Source organism: Notamacropus eugenii, chromosome 5 (assembly GCF_028372415.1).
Source record: "Notamacropus eugenii isolate mMacEug1 chromosome 5, mMacEug1.pri_v2, whole genome shotgun sequence".
Lineage (NCBI taxonomy): Eukaryota > Metazoa > Chordata > Mammalia > Diprotodontia > Macropodidae > Notamacropus > Notamacropus eugenii.
In genome coordinates, this window is record NC_092876.1 from 258,856,031 (window position 1) to 258,871,431 (window position 15,401).

General features: G+C 38.9%; 1 protein-coding gene across 4 annotated transcripts in view; it reads left to right on the top strand.

Annotated features, from left to right (window-relative positions):
• Nucleotides 1-15,401, top strand: part of MYO1B (myosin IB) — a 210,525-nt gene that overhangs the window by 100,951 nt on the left and 94,173 nt on the right. For all 4 annotated transcript variants that reach the window (XM_072612699.1, XM_072612702.1, XM_072612703.1 and 1 more), the window contains exon 4: nucleotides 2,572-2,666. In XM_072612699.1, the coding sequence (XP_072468800.1) occupies nucleotides 2,572-2,666 (95 nt within the window). The remainder of the gene's footprint in view (nucleotides 1-2,571; nucleotides 2,667-15,401) is intronic.

The following is a 15,401-nucleotide window of genomic DNA, read 5'->3' on the forward strand; positions in this document are numbered from 1 at the left end:
TAATCTGTTTGTTCCTCGCAGTAGCCCTGTTAGGTAGGTGCTGTTATTATCCCCATTTTACAGATGTAGAATCAGGCTGAGAGAGCTTGAAGTGACTTGACTTGGGTCACATAGCTAGTAAGTGTCTGAGACTGGATTTGTACTCAGGTCTTCCAGACTCCAGGTCCAGCACTCTGTTCTTTGTACCACCTAGCTGTCACATTATTAGTGAGCAAAGCCTGACTTCAAATCCAGCCTCAAACACTTGCTAGCTGTGTGACCCCAGGCATGTCAGTTAACCTTCATTTGCCTGTTTTCTCAGTTATAAAACATGGGGATAATAATAGCACTTACTTCATAGGGTTGTTTTGAACCTCAAACGAGATAATAATTGTAAAGCCCCCTGCTTGGTACTTAGTAAGTACTATGTAATGGTTAGGTATTTTTATTATTCTTATTTCTTTTGTCTTTGAAGAGGATATTGAAAAAGAAGGCACCTTGGCAACCTCTCATTTCTTCATTTTCCTGGAAATCCCATCGAGGCCCAAGTCTTGAATACGTCTCATTTCTTAAATCTTTTACTCCACCTCTGCTTATGATCCAATATTCTCCTATTATTTTTTCTTCTCTATTTTCATTGCCGCTTTTCCAAAGACTCTTCAGGTGAACATCCTTCATCATTTTTGAGGTCAACTTATCCTACCCTTTTTGCTGTTGATACTTCTCTTAGGAAAAGATAAAGGAGAAAAATATGAAAAAGGGATCTTCTAAAAATAACCTTTGAAATAATTGAGAGAGATGTCAAACCTATTAATGCAATATTTTCTGAGAGTTAAAAGAGTGGAGGAAGAAGGAAACTTCGTTAAAAGATACATTTTCTTGAGAGTTCATTTCTTAAGTGTTGGAAAAAAAGCCTAATGATCCCTATTTAGCTTTTATCTTTCCTGCTGCTTGTAAGATGAGTACAGGGGAATATATTCATAGTTTCATAAGCATAAAAGTAATAGTAAAGGAATTTAAGTATAGTTCTTTGGGGAGAGATAGTCTTCTTTTGAATTTTTTAGACTTTTTTTATGATTGTCTGTTGATTAATGAAAAGCTAATGGTGTGTACCACAGTATCGTATAGAATTTGCCCAGATACGGTGCAGTTAGGATAGTGAAGGCCAGTGGGTCCAAGGATCAGTAGAAGGAAGTCATGAGCTTTAGCCTAGAAAAGAGAAATGTGAGCGAGGACATTCATAGCTCTCCTTGTATTTGAAGGATTGGCACGTGTGAAAAAGGATTTGATTTGTTTATTTGGCGGCAGAGGGTAGAACCATTAGAAGAGGGTAGAAATTGCAAAGAAGCAAATTGAGATTTCATAGCAGGAAAAATTACCCAATAATTAGAGCCAGAAGTGACTGGGCTGCTTCAGGAGGCAGTGAATCAAGCAAGGATGACCAATTCTTTTTTTTTTTTTTTTTTTTTTTTAGGCAGAAAGGATTCATTTTCATTGGATTAGGGGTCTGCCTAGCCCCCATTTCATTGAAGCAAATCTTTAAAATTATGTGATTTGCTTGGAGTATGTATTAGAATGGATTAGTTTCTCAGATTAGCTAACAAAGGTAGGACCCAAAGGTAACAGATTTTGGTAATAATTCACATAGGCTAGGACTTTAAAGCTAACAGAGTGCCACCCCCACCACAACTCTGTGAAGTAGCCAGTGAAGGCATCCTTATCCCTGTGTTTACAGGGATATTTCTGTTATCACACAGCTAGGGATCAGATGGCCTAGGATATGGACTCAGGAACCAATTTTTTTTTGCACCGTAGAATGCTTACTGTTGATGAGTACAAGATCTAAATATGAAAGGTATTTGGGGAAGTCAGATCAGATTTGAGTATGGGTGCAGGGACAGCAATGAGGACCACTGCATTTGTAGGTACCTATGGTGAACTTCCCCTGGATTTTGACAGCTTTGCTTCAGGTGAATCATCAGATGTCTACCATGTATTTGGAAAGTGGGCAGTTCTGTCGTTAGCTCCTTGATGTTGCTACCTGCCATTTAACTAATGTTAATATTAACTTGGGTAATGCTTGGAACCAATCTTTTCTTCTGTATCACAGAATATCCCTGTTAGTTTCTATGATTGACATTAACTGGCAAATTGTGGCATTATACAGCTCTTGGCTTGGCTTATGACTCATCTCTTCGTTTTTCAAAGTTTCCTGAGTTTTGATAACAGGTGCAGCAAATATAGCATGTCAAACTGATGCATTAGATTTTGTTAAAGTACAGTCACATTTCTCATTGTGAATCAATCTTTTTTTAGAGTAAGTTCAATCCATAGAACATGTCTAGAGCAAAAATGCTAATTAGCCATAGGCAATGTAGCTGTTTAGAACTTGGAGAAAATATCTGAGTGTCTTCTTTTGGTTTGTGAAGCACTTGCAATATCCTCAAGCACATTATCCACTGAACCCGCTAAACAACATTAATTGACTTTCAGTAAGTATTTAATCATTATCTTGCTGTGAATCAGCCACTACCACCAGTAATTGGATCAGATTAAATGAATTCTAAGGATTGTTTTTTCATGCTTTTACAGCTTTGCTCTGTCAGATGAAGCATACAGATCCCTGAGGGACCAAGATAAAGACCAATGTATTCTTATTACTGGAGAAAGTGGAGCTGGGAAAACAGGTAAGATCATTCTGCAACATTTTTTTTTGTTCTCTTTCATTCTTGAAGAAGGAAACTAGCAAACAGAATGGCTGCGATAAAGGAAAAAGATAGGGGATGAGTTAAGGTTGTGTTCTGTTGAACACAGGAAGATCAAACATTGTTGTCCTATTGTGAGGTTCTCTTGTATTAGCCCTGCAAACAGAACCATTATTTTGGAACCATAAATTTTAGAATTGAAAGGACCTCAGAGATGATCTGATTATAACAGATGGAAAAGCTGAAGTCCAAAGAAAGCGACTTGCCTAAGGTCACATGAGTAGTATATGGCTAAACTAGATTTTACTTTAAATGGTGTTCATCTGCATCCAGGACAGGTGCTCTTTTCACTATGCTCAGTTCTGTGATTATCTTTGTGATAAAGTTGGATCTGCTATTAACTTTTCTCTAGAATGAATTCATGAGTAAATGAATGACTGAAAAATTATTTCTTAATTGCTTACTATGTGCCAAGTACCAGGAATACATATAGCTATGGAGACAATCCCTGTTCTCAAGGAGCTCATACTCTCACTGGGAAGGATAAAAGAAAGTTTGGCTGCAGGGAAGATGAGAAGACCCAGAAATCTTAAGGGGGCAGTGCCAGTGACCCAAAGGTCATTTGATTATATAGGTAGTTAAGATGACTGTGCTAGGGGACTACAGAGACCATTAAGGCAGTACAGATGGTAAGGAGGATCTCAGGAGACAGTGGCAGGGTAGGTGGTAGGACCTGATGGCCCTCCAGGTCATCAGAAGGAATGGAGTTGTTGACATCTACTATCCAATCCTAGTAAGTAAGCCAGGGTGAAAGGATCAGGCATGTGGGGAGAGTACCTAGTGTATTGGTGTTTCTTCCAACTTTCTGGTCATCTAGGATGGGTTCTGGAATGGTTAAAGGTATCGTCATAATGTTAGCTCTTCTTACCACTGGGCTATACTTTTCAGGGGTGAATAAAGATAGGTAGAAAGATTACAATTGAGGTAGACTACTAGACAGATTGTTCAGAGGATGAGGAAATTGCCACTCTTGTTTAGGAGATGGTATGGTACATTGGAAAGAGCATTGGCTGTAGAATCAGAGAGATCCCAAATATAAATCCTGCCTCAGACGTTTAGTTCCTGTTTAACTTTGGGCAAATCACATAAACCTCTCTGAGATTCATTTCCTTCAACCACAGAAGTGAGGAGGAGCCTGGATTAGATGGTCCTTCTAGCTCTGCATCTTTGACTACATTATTCCAGTTAAATTATTTTGGTTGATGTTGAGATTTACCAAGTAATCCCCAAATTACACAGTTCTGGGTTTTGGCTTCACATTCTTTGCTTTGTTTTCCAGAGTTGCTTGGATGCTAGTAACTTGTATATTATCTCCTCCTCTCTGGAAAAATCTTTAAGGCAAATGCCTGATTTCTTTTTGTGATGATCCTCTGTTCCCTAGGGATTGAGATTTATCCTGTACGTTTCTTAATAGGTAGGTAATCCACCTTGAAAGACACTCCAAATGTAGAGGCTTCTCTTATGTTCTTCATTCAGAGCATCTCAAGTGATTGATCTTGAATGTGAAACTTATTCTACACATGGTGCCCAGCTACTCTGGAAAAGACTCAAAAGCAATTACTTCCCCCTCTCCCTGAGACCAAAAGGGAATACTTCAACGGTGACTGATTGAAGTGGTGTGGTGGTGAGGAGGAGGAGGAGAGGAAAGGAAAAGAAGGAGAGTACTGAGGAGAAAATGACATTTTCAAAAGTTTTTAAATCTGTAAATTGTTGTTTTCCAGAAAAGAATCTGAGTAATCATGAGCATTTATTTTTGCAGCCTAAAATTAAAAGTATGCACAAAATTAAAAGTTTAAAAACAAACCAATTATGTGCAACATGCTTTTTAATTTGTTTCCATTTCATGTGAGAGGCTGCTTAGTTAACTATAAAATTTTTCATTTCCATTGACCAAAAGAGGAACAGCTATCACTGGTATTTCATTCCATGTCTTTAGCCCAATTATTTGGGTGACTGGAACTCAGTCAGAAAAGATACTTTTAGGGTCTGTGTTTTCCTTCTCATCTATGATTCTCTTTCCTAGCTCTGTTTTTATCTCACTTCACCTTTCTGGTGGTACCCAACAGAAAATGCTGAAAATTGTCCTAATTCCATTCCTGGAGGTCAGTTAACAACATTTATTAATCACTTCATACCAGGCACTGTGCTAAGCACTAGGGATGTAAAGAAAGGCAAAAGACAGGACCAGTTCACGATGAAAATAACCATGAACAAGTAATCTATATACAGAGTAAATAGGATATAATAAATAAATGGAAGGCATCAGAATGAAGAGGGATCAGGGGAACTATGAAGATGTTAAGTTATAAGTAGGTGGACATTCTCTTCTATCCACTGAACAATAAAGGAACAGGGATTGGCCTACAGAGATTTTAATAAACAGAGCATTGAGGATCATAGACTCTGAATTCAAAGGAATCTTACAGATCATCTGGCTCAATGTCATGCCCAGTACAGCATTCATTTCTATGATATTTTCCGCAGATGGTCATTTGTCTTCTATTTGAATAGTGTTTAGTGATTGGGACCTCACTTCATAATAAGAAAGCACATTTCATTATTGGGTAACTAATTGTTAGAAGGTTTTTCCTTATGTTGAGGCAAACCCAGTCCCTTTGAAACCCAGGTGTCCCTAGGACTACCATGGGGGAATGAAGAGAGAGAGAAGGAAGGAAAAAAGGAAGGAAAAAAAGGAAAGAAGGAATTAAATACTTACTACGTCCTGAACCTGGGGCTGCAAATCAAAAACATAGCCGACTCCCTCAAAAAGCTTAGGTTCTAATAGGAGGACCCAACACCCACCGAAAAGTTGTGAGCACTTTAGTCTGAAAGATTACAGTGATGATGAATGGTGCCCTAAGAGATAGGTTATCATAGAAACGATGTTGTAGTTCGTTTCATTGTAGTTTCAAAAATGGAGACTGGTGGGAGGTGGGGGGCATTAAGCAAAGATGGAGAGACAATAGGGAGTTAAGTGAAGGATGGCAGGGTTCTGCCTGAAGTAGGGAGACAGATGAAATAGTTACCCATCAAGGTAGCGGGAGCCCCAGGCTGGAATTTTGGGAGATAAAAGGTTGAAAACCTCCAGGGCCTGCTTTTTCTGGCCCAGAAATATGGCCCTTAATGGAATGGTCAAGAAGATGGCCCTGTAGTGGGGAATACAAAGTAGAGTAGGTTAGCCTACTCCTCTGCCAAACTTTTCATCTTAATTGGAGGTGGCTGCTATATCCCCCTGGAGCCTCCTCTTCTACAGGCTGAACGTTCTTAGTCCCTTCAGCCACGCCACATGTGATATTCTTTCCAGACCCTTTAACAACCTGGTTGCCTTCTTTTAAGTGTGCTAGAACCTTTCAATGTTCTTCGTATAATCTAGTACCCAGAACTGAGCGCAGTATTCCAGTTGTGGTCTGACTCAATGCAGAGTGGGGTGAAACTTAGTACCTTGTGAGACCTGGACGCCACACATCTATTAATGCATTTACAGATCATATTTGCCTTTTTTTTTAAAAGCAGTTGCATTATGCTTTTCCCAGTGAGTTTAGGTCCAGATGCCCTGAACTTGGAGAGAAAAGATCTGGTTTTAGTTCTGGGTTTGCTGTCTGACTTGGGACAAACCACTTAAATCTCTTGATCCCTAATTTTCTTTTTTGTAACATAAAAGAATTGAATTGTATTATTTCTAAAAGAAATGAAGTTACTAAAAAAAAACAAAACAAAACCATGTGGCCTTCTAGCAGTTGCAAATCTGTCTTTCTAAAGTGTCAAATGATTTAATAGTCTGCTCCAGAATTTTATTGGGAATTGACATTAGACTTCCCAATCTATTACCTCAGAAATCTCCCTTTTCTCCTTTTTTTAATAGTTAAAAATTTCCCAGCAGAGACCTGGATTTGAATGCCACTTCTATTAGTAGTAACTGAATATTAATGCAGATGCTCTGGGGCAGCCAGGTGGCATAGTGAGTAGAATTTGGCCATGGAGTTAGGAACATGACCTGAGTTCGAATCCTGCCTCAGACACTTATTAGATTTATAGCCCTGGATAAGTCACTTAAGCCTCTCTCAGTAGTTTCCTCATCTGTGAAATGGGAATTATAATAATAACACCTACCTTACAGGATTGCTATGAGGATCAGATGAGATAATAAATATTTGTAAATATTTAAGGTTTTGCATGCCTTAAAGTGCTTCATAAATGCTAGTTATTTTTATTATGTCTAGGTGTTTTGGATTTTTTTCCTGATTTAAGTACTTTTGAAATAAGCAAGCACAAAAAACAGTGTGACAGAATTAGAATCTGAAAGTTAAGTATTTTAAAGTCCTACTTTTCATATATACTAACAGTGTGACCCTGAGGTTGCTTACATGGGTAACTACAGTTATCCCTTCTACATTATGACTTTCCCCATTACTGTTTTGATATATTATGATTCTGCCCAAGAAATTAAGGGGGAATTTTGGGGGAGTTTTGCAGAAGCTGCAGATGACACACACAAAGGCTAGCAGATGACGTAGAAAAAGCTTAGAGACTCAGAAATGCATAAAATCCATGTATGGTATTGTATACTATTGACCCAGATTTTACAATAAGGTACTGTAAAGACCCCATAAAAAAGAAAAAATTTAGACTTCTTCTCTGGTACAAAGGGAGGACCAAAAAATTTTACACAGATTTATCAGATTGGTAGGACACTGCACCCCTAACCCCTGCGATGTGGAAGGGAAAACTGTATAAATCTGGTGATAACCTTGAGCAGAAATAGGCAAGTTGGGAGGTGCCACAGATTTGAATTTCCTTTTGTATATATTGAATAATTCTGCTTTTTCCCATCTCTATTTGACTTTCTTGTATCTGATTGCCCAGAACCTATAGCTAAAAAGTTTCTTTATTTTTCCTTTGGGTTTTGGCTTTTTTTTTTTTTTTTGCTAGGCTCATTTCACTCTGGATCCTGGCCTTCTTGATACTGTTATCTATTTTTATATTATTTTAAAAAGGGGACTGTGCCAGTTTTTAAAAATCACCAGAGAGCTTCCTTTGTGGCTGTATTATATATTTTTTTCTAGCTGTTTTCTTGCTTTCTTCCTCTTGGGGAGGAGTCACAGTAGTAGAAAGAGAATTTCAACTTTTAGCCCTTCCCATACTTCTTGAACCTCTTTTGTTCACACTCCAATCATGGGCTTTTATGTATCTTGTCTCTGTTTTTTATTTTATTTAGTTTTTGGGGGTGTGCTTATTTCATAACGTCTGGTTGCACTCAGGATTCTTTTCCTTCACTTAGATTAGCTGCAAGATGACATGGTTACTTTGATGTAATGTTCTGGTCACTTTTTGTCACATCCTTGCTCCTTATACCTAGTCTTAGATAAAGTGATTTTAAAAAATCCCTCTCCTCCTCCTCCCTGCCTTCCTACCCTCTTCCCCTGCCCCTCTCCCCCCAGGGCCTTGGACTTCTGCCATGAATTGTTTCTAACATTTTGACTAGACAAACATAATGGTCTCTAATGTATCAGGGAAGACCTATGTAACATATACCATGCATGTCATTAGAACAGTTTTCTTGTCTTTACATGAGCTATAGTGCAGTCCTTTGTGCTTGCCTCTATAGACTCTAGGTTAAATTGACCTTTTATAATCATCCTGGGTCAAATCTTCTTGTCATTTTTATTTTGAATTAGTTATACTCACCCTAGCTCAGAGGTGGGGAACCTGCGGCCCCGAGGCCACATAAAAAAGCCACACTTGAGGACCTAGAGGGCCACATGTGGTCTGGAGGCCACAGGTTCCCCACTCCTGCCTTGTCCTCTAGCTAATCTTCCTTCCTTCCTTTGGAATGTTAGCAAATTGGGCAACACTTTGAGTGAAGCTACCCACCTGATTATCCTTTCCTACCTGTTTTCATGGCTATTCATTTCAAAGACAATAAAGTAGGGATTGCCCTAGAATGTTTTATCACAGCTTTCTTTAATTAGCATTGTTAGAGTCTAAAATTGAAGATAATCTAAAATTTGTGTCCTGTTGAAATAGAAATGTGCATGCGCACACACACACACACACACACACACACACACACACACACACACACACACACACACACACACACACACACACACACACACACACACACCCCCCCCCCAAACAAAACTTGGAATTACATTTTGGAGGATGAAAACATAAGAGATAAAGCAGTAATGTAACAGGAAGTTCTTTTAGAGAGGAAATCCACTCTTTTTCTAAGATGTTAAATTCCAGATAAAGTGTGCCACAGACATTTTACTTCCCTTTAGGAATGAAGTCTCACTTTCCTGTGGTACTTAGGATTTTTCTGAGTATGTTTCAGTACTAAAAATTTGACATCATGCAATTGGTACCCAGCAATGCAATGTCTTTCAACAAATCCTTTACCCAGAATTGTGCACTTTTATAGATGAAGGGGACTTTAGAGATCAAATTAGCCTGGGAGAATGGCTTAATAAATGCTTCTTGACTGACTCCCTCCCACTTCTTCCTCCTTAACTATAACAGCAAGAACCCTGGCTATCACAAGATCTTAAATCTGCCTTTCTTAAAGGAAAGGCAACTTTTGAGGGGTCAACAATCACTTTAATCAAGCACATGTATCATTCACTTAGTTCAGGGGGAAAAGTCAGCACCTTGAACTTCAGAGAAAATAAAGAGAAATCAAAATCAACAGACAGGGCTTCCAGTTGCCTGATTGTAAGTAATACAAACATCACAAATCAACAGACAGATAACTGGCTAATCATACATACATAGTTACCAGAGAGAGAGAAGCACCAACATCTGGGTTTTCAAGGCAGGGGGTGCTACTTAGGGTATTCCCAGTGTCTTATCTGGCACACAAACCTTCTTCCAAAAACTAAGCCCCAAAGTAAAATCTCACCTCAGAGTACTTATACATTTTTCAGAGCCAGAGGACACCACAACCCTTGAGAACCAGCGCTTCATTAGAAAATTATCCAAAGTTGTGGGCCTCCTCTAATCAAGCTTCCTGTAATGGGCAGGCCCATTAATGGGTGGGGAAGACCTTTAATTTCATTAGCATCGTAATAACCTGGCATCTGCTCTTGGGTCCCTTGGCTATGATAGATCAGTTTTTGCCTCATCTTGTTGGGGCCCAGGCTTCTATGCCATGGCAATATTCTTTCAACTCTACCACACTCCTGAAGGCACATTGAATAAGTAATAATTTATTCAGATGTGAAAACAGATGGAAGATTTGCTTTCAGGCCCAGCCCTGTGAGGCATATGTATCCATATCCATATGCACACACACACACACACACACACACACACACATACACACACACACACTTGCATGTTATATAATTCTAGTATCCAAGGGTAAACACCATGAAGACAGGGACTTTTTTGTTTTCCTTTGTATCTCCTACTAAATACAAATCTAATTTTCTAAGGATGTCTAATGATTTAATAATCTGTTCTAAAATTTTACTGTGGGGCAGCAAGTTGGCACAATGGATAGTGTGCTGGGCCCAGAGTGAGGAAGATTCGTCTTCCTGAGTTCAAATCTGACCTCAGATACTTACTGTTTCTGGAACCCTGGGCAAGTCATTTCACCCTGTTTGCCTCAGTTTCCTCATCTGTAAAATGAGCTGGAGAAGAAAATTGCAAACCACTCCAGTGTCTTTGCTAAGAAAACCCCAAACAACTTTGTATCTCCAGTGCCTTAACACAGTGACACGTGCTTAATGAGTGCTTATTGGGTTGGGCATCATCTATTCTTAAACATGGAATATTGCCTTCTCTGTTGCACCTGGGTCACTTTTGGGGGAGGGCCATGATGTCATCTAGGCCACAGTAACTTTGGTGCTGTGCTGCTTCTGTAATAAAAGCAATTAGCTCCTCATATCTCAGGGACAAGGCCAAGTGTTTCCAGGCACTACGCTCAACAAAAGTCTACCCCAAGTACAAATAGTTTGTAAAGAGTCATTCAGGTAGAGAGAGGGAGAGAGATTGGGGGGGGGGGGAGAGGAAAAGGAGGAGAGAAAGAAAGGAAGGAAGGAGAGAAAGAAAAGGGAAATGGGAGAAAGAGATGGAGAGAGAGAGAGAGAACATACAAATGCAGAGTGAACAGTGCAGAGGACATAAATGAATACAAGAATATTTCCAAAGAACAGCAGAATAAGCCTGCCTAATTTTTGAAATTAAGAAAATATTGTTCAGTGTTTGGTTTAGAATTTTACAGTCACTTGCAGGCTTCTAGGAACTCCGTGTAGAACCTTCTACATGAGTTCTGTAGGCTGCTAGACTTACTAAGATAGTTTTGCTCCAAACACTCGGTGACCTTGTGCTGCCTATTTGAGATGGTCCCCTTACTCTGCTGGAGTAAAAGATGATGCCTTGAGTTTACTGAAGCCCAAACATGGACTGGCATTGCACATAAGCTGAAAATAATGAAATTGAATGAGGAGTGGCCAAACAAAACGCCAGAAGAAAATGGGCTACTTTTACTACATTTTCTAGAAGGTCAGGTCGGAAAGGCATGCTGTTGGCCAGGAGGAGGGGATCTTTATTCAAATCCCACTTTTAATAACTTCTTAGCTGTGTGATCATAGTTGGGTCATTTTAACCTCTCTGAACCTCAGTTTCCCAAACTATGACCTTTCAGTGTTGTTGTAAGACTCAGATGAAAGGAAATTATTTTCAAATATAGTGTATAAAGGTCAGATGTTATTATTTCATCCCAGAATGACCATGAGAAGACCTTCAGCACATGTTTTTGTTTTGTTTTTGCTGGACTTTATATCCTCATAATCTCACATAGTATCTGGCCTACAGCAAATGCTTTTGAATAATTTATGTTCAAATAAGGGTCAGAAAAAGTCAAAACTTCCTATCTGCAATCTTTTTATAATGCTTTGACCTACTTAGGATTTGCTCAATTAAAGCTTTGTCTGCTTTAATGTCTTAGCAACTGAGATGCTCATCCTCACTCATCCATCCCAGCACATTTTGTTGTTGTGTGTGCCTTTGTCTCTTTCATGTGACTCTACCGTGTCTACCGTGATCTTAACATTATGTAAATGAGTATTTTGCCAAAACTTGTCGAGGAGTGGGGGGAATCCTGTTCCAAGTGTTGATATAGTTTTTCATCACAGAGTGATATATTCATTAGTGCATATATATTCTTGTTCCCAGAAGAATGTGAAGGTTATATCCTATATTATTCCTCCCACACCCTTCTAGGAAGCATATGTAGAGAGTGGAGATGAAAACATAACTTTCCTGATGCAGTGTCAGTTTCTCTCTTTTGCATTATCATGTTTAAAATTATTTTTTAGGTTGTAAAGTGGTTTTTCACTGGTGTTAGGGAACTCCTTGAGGGGAAGTTGCTTCTACCAGTACAGATCGACAGCGGCCTAATTTTCGAAATTTAGAGAATTCTGCAGTTTAGAGATTTGCCTAGAGTTCTAAAAGTCAGTATGTCCCTGGGTAGCCAGGGGTGGGGTCTTGAACTTGGATCATCATAGCACTGGGGATCATCAACTCATAAACTTGGAGCTAGAAGGGATTGTATCAGCCACGTAGTTTACTCCCCTCTAATTGTAGATGAGGAAACTAAGGCGTAAGAGCTAAGTGACTTGCCCAAGTTTATATAGTTAGTGACTGTCAAGAGATGGTATTTGAATCCAATTGAATCCAAGGCTGGCTTATTGTGTCATACTGTCTTTCATGCACATAGATAAAGAGAAATATCATGGCATTATGGATGGCATGTTCATCTTGGAGTATTGGATTATAGCTTTAGAGCTAGAAAGAACCTTTGAGGCATCTTCATTTTACAGATGGAGAAATTAAGGCACAGGGAGGTCCAGGGTCACACAGCTTGTAAGTTTCTGAGGGTTAGATTTGGTTGTACTCCTGGGTCTTCCCCATGCCCAGCATTCTGTCCAGTAGGCCATGGTTTATATTCTGCCTCTAAAATGTGATCATGGATAGTTAAACCTCTTTTAGTCTGAGCCATTTTCCTAAGATTTTCTACCAAATTGTAGGTGATTGTGATCTGGTTTGATGAAGGGAGTTTCCATACCCACACAATCAGATATCATTGACATATATAGTACATAGATAAACATGATTTTTTTGAGGGGGGATGTGTTGGAGAAGGGAATCCTTTTAAATCCTTTTAAATTGTTAGAAACGGTCCTTTTAAATTCCATTTAGTTAGTGTATTTTAGAAATACTAATATTCCTTCTCAAATGAATGAAAGGTTTTTGGATTATGATTGTTAGCAAGAAGAATTCTCCTGTCCTTAAATGTAGTATTTGCTAGTTATTACAGAGTATACATGAGCATGAAGTAGGGCAGAGATTTGTGATCTTGTGAGTGTGGGATATTGCAGGAGAGTTGCACATAAGAAGCCTATTGTTGTTGTCATCGTATGTCCTTTGTGGTCAAAGAGAACCAAAATGACATCGTGATATCGGGGTCTGATCAAGATCAGGAAGCATAGATCTAAAGCTAAAAGTTTCAGTCATGTCCAACTCTTCATGATCCCATTTGGGGTTTTCTTGGCAACGATACTGGAGTGGTTTGCCATTTCCTTCTCCACTTCATTTTATGGATAAGGAAAATGAAACCAACAGGGGTAAGTGGCTTTACCAGAATTACACAGCTAATACATGTAAGAGGCCAAATTTGAACTCAGGAAGATGACTTCCTGACCCCAGGCCTGAAAATCCATTCACTGTACCACCTCCCTGCCCCATTACATAGCTAGGAAGCATCAAAGATCACCTTTGAACCAAGGTCTTTCTAACTTCAAGTTCAGCACTTTGTCTACTACTCTGTGCGTCCTTCTGTTATTATAAAATATTTAAGTATTTGTTGTAAATTATCCTTAAAATACCTAACAATGTGTTAGGCTTTTACAAGGACCCTGAAGAGTTGTAGGTATACAAGGTTATACATTTGGCTGGTGCCTCACAACAGTTGAAATTATCTGAGAACTAGGCTTTCAGATATAAAAGAATTGATAGCCATATTCATTGGATCATAGATTGAGAATGAGGGAGCTCATCCAGCCTTCTCACTTTACTGATGAGAAAATGGAGGCTCAGAGAGTTAAAGTAGTTTATTCAAGAGCACACGGAGTAGATGACAGAGCAGAAATCAAAACCCTTGTCCTCTTGATTCCATAGCCAATGATTTTTCCACTCTTTGGTCATTAATAGAAATGATTATGTAAAGATTTGATTTGGATAATCTTAAGTATTTGGATACCGATCCAAATTTATCTGAACTTTGGCACAAATGGACAGAAAGGAAATTGAGCAGAAAACCTCCTGAGATTACTATTATTTCCTGTTTTCAGAAGGACTCAACACTGAGAACAGACTGTAAAAAATTATGTTCACCAAACATTCTTGGATCTCAAAATGCTGCCTTAATGGTTTGTTCATCTTTCTAAAGTAGTGACTGTCTCTTGGACTTGAGTTTGGAAGATCAGGTATCACACTAAAAAAGAAATAGTTGCACAAGTTGATTTTTTTGGTCAACAAGCCCTTATTTGGAGAAAATTACCCTTAAGCCCTGCTTCTAAAAATGAATTGCTAAAAACAGTTCCAGAATCTTTGCCTCAAGACATATACCAACCTGAACCCAAAAACTTCTGAACTGAAACTTCAAAATGAGTGCCTTAGAAATTCTATTAAAAAAAACTTTAAAAAAGATAGTTTTTTAAAATTATCTTGTCATTGGATTATATAAATAGGTTTCAGTGGAAAATAGTGATCACGTTTCTTCCATTTGGACTAACCTTTCTTTTAGTATTTCCTTATTAATGTTTGCCTAAGAGATCCCACATGATCTTTCTTCATTGTAAGATGATACTTTTTCAAGGGTGGCTACCATTACATTCTGTAAGATTGTGTGTCATTGTGATTGTGAACCTACAGATTAGCCTTGGATTAGCTAGAACACTTTAGCATAGTGATCACTTGCTGGTCACAGGTAGCATGCCAAACCTTCATTTATTCATTTTTGGCTGGTAAGGATAAGTCTATGATCAGTCCAGCACCCTGCACCACACATTGCCTTCGTCACTCTCACATTTTGTCTGTCTTGTCTCCTTACAATCACATAATCTATTAGATGCCAGTGTTTGCTGCAAGGGTGCATCCATGAAGTTTTATTGCATTCAGGTAAACAGAAGGCAGTGTTGATGATGAGGTCATGAGATGCACAAGTCTTCAATAGTAAGTGACCATTGCTGTTGCTGTTTCCAACTCCATTCCTCCGCAGGGCTCCCTGCCAAGTCTGGTAGTCTGAACCTACTCTAGCCTTAAAGTCCCCCAGAATTAAAACTTGTCCTCTTTTGGCACGTTGATGATAAGGGTCTCTAGGTCTTCATAAAATTTTTCTTTGACCTCATCAGGGATAATGAGGTTGATGCCAGAAACTCATTGCCAGAGCTAGCTCAGTGTTTGGGGGACTCTGAAGGAAAGCATGGGAGAGAAGAGATATTAGACTGACTACCAAACTGAAGGTCTGCAGAGCCATTGTGCTGAGCTCATTGTTGTATGCCTGTGAAACATGAACAGTCTACCAGCGCCATGCCAGGAAACTGAATTGCTTCCATTTGAATTGTCTCAGGAAGATTCTGAAGATCACCT